The sequence below is a fragment of the Piliocolobus tephrosceles genome, chromosome 2 (genome assembly GCF_002776525.5).
Source record: "Piliocolobus tephrosceles isolate RC106 chromosome 2, ASM277652v3, whole genome shotgun sequence".
In the NCBI taxonomy this organism is placed as follows: Eukaryota; Metazoa; Chordata; class Mammalia; order Primates; family Cercopithecidae; genus Piliocolobus; species Piliocolobus tephrosceles.
This window is the reverse complement of record NC_045435.1, coordinates 191976721-191984003: the sequence shown is the minus strand read 5'-3', so window position 1 is coordinate 191984003 and position 7283 is coordinate 191976721. Positions and strand designations below refer to the sequence as shown.

General features: G+C 42.0%; 1 protein-coding gene across 1 annotated transcript in view; it reads right to left on the bottom strand.

The window, feature by feature from the left end:
- Positions 1 to 145: 145 nt before the first annotated feature.
- Positions 146 to 7283, bottom strand: part of NCBP2 (nuclear cap binding protein subunit 2) — a 9092-nt gene continuing 1954 nt past the window's right edge. The window contains exons 2-4 of the mRNA XM_023214803.1: positions 2826 to 3007; positions 776 to 914; positions 146 to 375 (exon numbers count right to left, since the gene is read on the bottom strand). Of these exons, the coding sequence (XP_023070571.1) occupies positions 304 to 375; positions 776 to 914; positions 2826 to 3007 (393 nt within the window). The 3' untranslated portion in view covers positions 146 to 303. The remainder of the gene's footprint in view (positions 376 to 775; positions 915 to 2825; positions 3008 to 7283) is intronic.

Here is a 7283-nt window from a genome sequence, read left to right as displayed (position 1 = left end):
AAAAAAAAAAAAAAAAAAAAAAAAAGACTAACCAACATTATAGATCCAATCTGTTGTCAAAGAACACAATTTCTGACCGGGTAACAAAATAAATCTGATCATCTGACACATGGCCAGGATTCTCAGAAAATAATTAAAGGCATTCTTTTGGATTCTGTCCTTTAATAACTTTCAGAGGCTTCTAGTTCAGTAAAGACACTGATCAAAGCTTGGTAAAAATGGGCTCGTTTGCAGACTTTCAGTGATGTTCTTCAATCAATTCAACAAGCCAAACGAGCGCTGGTCACTGACAGCTCTCATTACTCACTGGTTCTGGGCCAGTTTTCCATAGCCGCCTCTTCCAGCGTCATAGTCCTGCCGATACTCATCCCGAACCTTTAATGGAAAGAATCCAGAGTCACAGTATGGAAAAGAATGGTGTAACAAATATGCCTCCCACAAATACGTTAGACAAACAGTGAAACCTGTTCAGATGCCATAATGTGAACATTTCAAGCAGGACATATGCACTTCAACTCATTTCAGTGCATTCTGCTTTGATTCTAGATGTTCCTGCAGGTGGAATCTAGCCCCTAGCAGAAGTTCAAGAATGGCTGCTTATTAGAAACGTACAGGACATACTATTTCAGGGTTTAAAAAATTCACCCAAACCGTTGGGTGGTTTTCAGATCCACTTCAAGCCAAGGTTATAGAAACAAAGTTATTTACAAAAGAGTAAATAATTGTGACTGGAATCCCAGGCAATAGGCTGAGCCCAGAGACCCTTCTCGCATACCTGGCCCCCAGATCGCCCACGGCCGTACTGCCTGCCCTCCTTAAAGCCTGCATCCCAGTCTGTGCGAATGATTCGGTCATCCAGTCGTGTTCCATTGATGTACCGCATGGCATTTTCGGCATCTGCGCGCGAGTAATATCTTAAGTATTAAGGAACACTAGCATTTTTCCAAACATTTCTAGAAATAGGGGAACGACATGTAAATGAAGCTGAGTTGTTAAAAAGTACAAGAGCTAATCTAATCAGATGTAGTTCAGAGACAGCAGTTCAGCTTGCACAGGCCTGTTTGCCATGGTTTGGAAGCACAGTGAGTCAAACATGACACGTCTCCATGGCTGCACTGATCATATTTGTTGGACATTCCTGTTGATAATTTTTGGTTCCATCATCTCCATATTTTGATTTGCAAAATATAAAATAATTCAGTGCAGGTTTGGACCATTGTACACTTCTTATCCAAGAAACAAGTGCTATATATTCAAGTTAGGTGCTATATATTCCAGGGCACCTTAATAAAGAGAAGGTCACAGTGCATGTGGAATTGCGCTGCATTTCACTAAAGGAAAGACTCAAGGTTATCACCAAGGTAGCAGTTCCCAAACCTACTTAATCAGAGAGAGCTCCCTTTAATTAAAGGGGAAGACATTTAATCCCAGACAAATAAAAATAAGACAATAGTGTTCTGAATAAACCATCTGGAGGAACTAGTGTTTTTGATGTTAGCAGGCCAAAATAAAATCTCTTTTCATTCTAGCATTTGGGAAACCCACGTATCCCCAAGGCAAGCCAGCAATCTGGGAGAGATGCCCTGCCTGCGTCCAGTGAGTCAGCATTCTTCTCCTTACTTATGAGCAGAAATCCAGGGATCACCAGACACTTAAGGAAAAATTTCATCTGAAACAAATGTAATTCAGGGCACAGGAAAAACCTCAAAAGATACATTAGATTGGGTCTGCAAAATTTCTCAGAATACTAAGTTGAATGACCAAAACATAACAGTAAAAATAACAGGATAAATCCAGGAGGTAAAATGCTTAGAAGAGACTAAGTAAGAAAATGATCAGGCCGGGCATGGTGGCTCAAGCCTGTAATCCCAGCACTTTGGGAGGCCGAGACGGGCGGATCATGAGGTCAGGAGATGGAGACTATCCTGGCTAACCCGGTGAAACCCCGTCTCTACTAAAAAATACAAAAAACTAGCCGGGCGAGGTAGCGGGCGCCTGTAGTCCCAGCTACTCGGGAGGCTGAGGCAGGAGAATGGCGTTAACCCAGGAGGCGGAGCTTGCAGTGAGCTGAGATCCGGCCACTGCACTCCAGCCCGGGCGACAAAGCGAGACTCCGTCTCAAAAAAAAAAAAAGAAAATGATCACAAGTAAATACAGCTTTGGTTTGTACCTATATAATCAGCTTACATACATCTATGTAATGAAATACGATATAGCTATTAAAATATTTTTTTCTTTAAAGATGGGGTCTTGCCCCATCACCCCGGCAGGAGCACAGTCACAACTCAGTGCAGCCTTGGACCACTGGGCTCAACTGATCCTCCGGCCTCAGCCTCCTGAGTAGCTGGCACTACAAATACGAGCCACCATGCCCGGCTATACGGCTATTTTAAAAACAGACGACCTACGTGTGCTGAAATGGAACAATAAATAAATAAATAAATTACTTTAAAAACAGCACATAAAGTGCACTACTGCACACCCACAGGTTACTTCTTGAAAGATGCCCAAGAAACTGGTAACTGACGGCCTCTGGCAAAGGGAGTTAGGGGTTTAGAACAGTACGAGGTTTTTATATTTTCACTGTGCTCTTTGGAATTTTTTTTTTTTTTTTACATGAAGGGCAAACATTCTTGAAAAACTTTTTCTTCAAGAACCATAAAGCATGGATTTCAGGAGAGAATGTAAATGGTGTCAGCTTTACAGTATAAGAGCAGTGACACTGGAGACGAAGGAAAACGCAGGGGCAAGTGCAGGGAGGCGTATGAGCTACTACTCAGCTCTACCCCGGTTCAGCAGCCACATTCCAGCCACAGGAAGGATACTCCACAAAACAGAATCCACATGCTGTTTTCTTCATTTTATCCAGACCCATGATGATTTTCTTTATGTCACCACTTTTGCTGAAGAGTTCATAGATTTGTTCTTCGGTTGTGTAAAAAGAAAGATTTCCAACATATAACGTACAGCTTTTCTTCAGTAATTTTTCTTGTTCTTCATTGTCACCCTAGAATTTCAAATAGAGACAAAAGTTAAGCAACTTCAGAGCCCTGCTTAAATAGTATTTCTAAGTATGGTAGAAACATTCATTAATTCTGATTTGGAAATCAAATTCTCTCATCCCAGCCTACCACAAATCCCTTGCTCAAAAAAAGGGAGATGTTCACATTCTGTGAAGCACTTATGCAAAGTCCAGACTCTTAGTAGAGACAAGGCTCAAAAGTGATACCGCATACAGCGAAGTCACCTCTACGCCAGACTGCCACGCAAGTGGCTTGCCTTTTCCCTGCACATGCCCGCCATATTCTCAGCAGTGCATCCTTTAAACCACGGTTAAACTCTGGACCTTGACCCGATGTATGACAAAGGGCCCTTTCATCCTCCGTAGTGAGAAATAGGTGGATTTTCAGAGAGAGAGAGTCCCCTTTTAATAACCCCATAGAGACTGTTCAAAGCAACAACTCTGATGCTTTACATGCTCATGTATTTTTTCTGAATTTAGGAAAAAATGTAGTGATCACTAAAAACAAAACAGAGCTCACTTTCCTAATGGGCTTCCAAACTGGGATGACAGGATGAAGCCAGAGATAAGAATATAACTGGGCTTCATCCAACACACCTGACAAATCCCTGGATCCAAAATGGCTCATCAGGGCCGCGCACAGCGGCTCATATCTGTACTCCCAGCACTTTGGGAGGGCGAGGTGAGCGGATCACGAGGTTAGGAGATCGAGACCATCCTGGCTAACACGGTGAAACCCCGTCTCTACTAAAAAAAAAAAAAAAATACAAAAAAATTAGCCGGGCGTGGTGACGGGCGCCTGTAGTCCCAGCTCACCAGGAGAATGGTGTGAACCCGGGAGGCGGAGCTTGCAGTGAGCCGAGATCGTGCTACTGCACTCCAGCCTGGGTGACAGAGCCAGACTCCGTCTCAAAAGTGCAAATCATGCCTGGCACTTAAGCATCTAAAAACTTGACTGGCCGGGGTCAGTGGTTCACGTCTGTAATCCCAGCACTTTGGGAAGCCCGGGCTGGTGGATCGCTTGAGTCTCAGAGTTCGAGACCGGCCTGAGCAACACAGGGAGACCCTGTCTCTACAAAAAATTAGCCGGATGTGATGCGCGAGCCTGTGGTCCCAGCTTCTCAGGAGGCTGAGGTGGGGAGGATCACTTGGGCTCAGGAGGTTGAGGCTGCATGAGCCGTGATCGCGCCACTACTGCACTTCAGCCTAGGCAACAGAGCGAGAAAAAAGTAAAGGGTCCTGACTGTTAGAAGGAAAACTATCAAACAGGAAGAACACCTATACCAAAACCCCATCAGTACGTCACCATCATCAAAGACCAGAAGCAGATAAAACCACAAAGATGGGGAAGAAGCAGGGCAGAAAAGCTGGAAATTCAAAAAATAAGAGCGCATCTCCCCCTGCAAAGGAGCGCAGCTCATCGCCAGCAACGGATCAAAGCTGGTCAGAGAATGCCTTTGACGAGATGAGAGAAGGCTTCAGTCCATCAGACTTCTCAGAGCTAAAGGAGGAATTATGTACCAAGCGCAAAGAAACTAAAAATCTTGAAAAAAGAGTGGAAGAATTGATAGCTAGATTAATTAATGCAGAGAAGGTCATAAATGAAATGACAGAGATGAAAACCATGACACGAGAAATACGTGACAAATCCACAAGCTTCAGTAACCGACTTGATCAACTGGAAGAAAGAGTATCAGCGATTGAGGATCAAATAAATGAAATGAAGCGAGAAGAGAAACCAAAAGAAAAAAGAAGAAAAAGAAATGAACAAAGCCTGCAAGAAGTATGGGATTATGTAAAAAGACCAAATCTACATCTGATTGGGGTGCCTGAAAGTGAGGGGGAAAATGGAACCAAGTTGGAAAACACTCTCAGGATATCATCCAGGAGAACTTCCCCAACCTAGTAGGGCAGGCCAACATTCAAATTCAGGAAATACAGAGAGTACCACAAAGATACTCCTCGAGAAGAGCAACTCCAAGACACATAATTGCCAGATTCATCAAAGTTGAAATGAAGGAAAAAATCTTAAGGGCAGCCAGAGAGAAAGGTCGGGTTACCCACAAAGGGAAGCCCATCAGACTAACAGCAGACCTCTCAGCAGAAACTCTACAAGCCAGAAGAGAGTGGGGGCCAATATTCAACATTCTTAAAGAAAAGAATTTTAAACCCAGAATTTCATATCCAGCCAAACTAAGTTTCATCAGTGAAGGAGAAATAAAATCCTTTACAGATAAGCAAATGCTTAGAGATTTTGTCACCACCAGGCCTGCCTTACAAGAGACCCTGAAGGAAGCCCTAAACATGGAAAGGAACAACCGGTACCAGCCATTGCAAAAACATGCCAAAATGTAAAGACCATTGAGGCTGGGAAGAAACTGCATCAACTAACGAGCAAAATAACCAGTTAATATCATAATGGCAGGATCAAGTTCACACATAACAATATTAACCTTAAATGTTAATGGACTAAATGCTCCAATTAAAAGACACAGACTGGCAAACTGGATAAAGAGTCAAGACCCATCAGTCTGCTGTATTCAGGAGACCCATCTCACATGCAGAGACATACATAGGCTCAAAATAAAGGGATGGAGGAAGATCTACCAAGCAAATGGAGAACAAAAAAAAAGCAGGGGTTGCAATCCTAGTCTCTGATAAAATAGACTTTAAACCATCAAAGATCAAAAGAGACAAAGAAGCCCATTACATAATGGTAAAGGGATCAATTCAACAGGAAGAGCTAACTATCCTAAATATATATGCACCCAATACAGGAGCACCCAAATTCATAAAGCAAGTCCTTAGAGACTTACAAAGAGACTTAGACTCCCATACAATAATAATGGGAGACTTCAACACTCCACTGTCAACATTAGACAGATCAACGAGACAGAAAGTTAACAAGGATATCCAGGAATTGAACTCATCTCTGCACCAAGCGGACCTAATAGACATCTATAGAACTCTCCACCCCAAGTCAACAGAATATACATTCTTCTCAGCACCACATCACACTTATTCCAAAATTGACCACATAATTGGAAGTAAAGCACTCCTCAGCAAATGTAAAAGAACAGAAATTATAACAAACTGTCTCTCTGACCACAGTGCAATCAAACTAGAACTCAGGACTAAGAAATTCAATCAAAACCGCTCAACTACATGGAAACTGAACAACCTGCTCCTGAATGACTACTGGGTACATAACGAAATGAAAGCAGAAATAAAGATGTTCTTTGAATCCAATGAGAACAAAGATACAACATACCAGAATCTCTGGGACACATTTAAAGCAGTATGTAGAGGGAAATTTATAGCACTAAGTGCCCACAAGAGAAAGCAGGAAAGATCTAAAATTGACACTCTAACATCACAATTAAAAGAACTAGAGAGGCAAGAGCAAACACATTCAAAAGCTAGCAGAAGGCAAGAAATAACTAAGATCAGAGCAGAACTGAAGGAGATAGAGACACAAAAAACCCTCCAAAAAATCAATGAATCCAGGAGTTGGTTTTTTGAAAAGATCAACAAAATTGACAGACCGCTAGCAAGACTAATAAGAAAAGAGAGAAGAATCAAATAGACGCAATTAAAAATGATAAAGGGGATATCACCACTGACCCCACAGAAATACAAACTACCATCAGAGAATACTATAAACACTTCTACGCAAATAAACTAGAAAATCTAGAAGAAATGGATAATTTCCTGGACACTTACACTCTTCCAAGACTAAACCAGGAAGAAGTTGAATCCCTGAATAGACCAATAGCAGGCTCTGAAATTGAGGCAATAATTAATAGCCTACCAACCAAAACAAGTCCAGGACCAGATGGATTCACAGCTGAATTCTACCAGAGGTACAGGAGGAGCTGGTACCATTCCTTCTGAAACTATTCCAATCAATTGAAAAAGAGGGAATCCTCCCTAACTCATTTTATGAGGCCAACATCATCCTGATACCAAAGCCTGGCAAAGACACAACAAAAAAAGAGAATTTTAGACCAATATCCCTGATGAACATCGATGCAAAAATCCTCAATAAAATACTGGCAAAACGGATTCAGCAGCACATCAAAAAGCTTATCCACCATGATCAAGTGGGCTTCATCCCTGGGATGCAAGGCTGGTTCAACATTCGCAAATCAATAAACGTAATCCAGCATATCAACAGAACCAAAGACAAGAACCACATGATTATCTCAATAGATGCAGAAAAGGCTTTTGACAAAATTCAACAGCCCTTCATGCTAAAAAC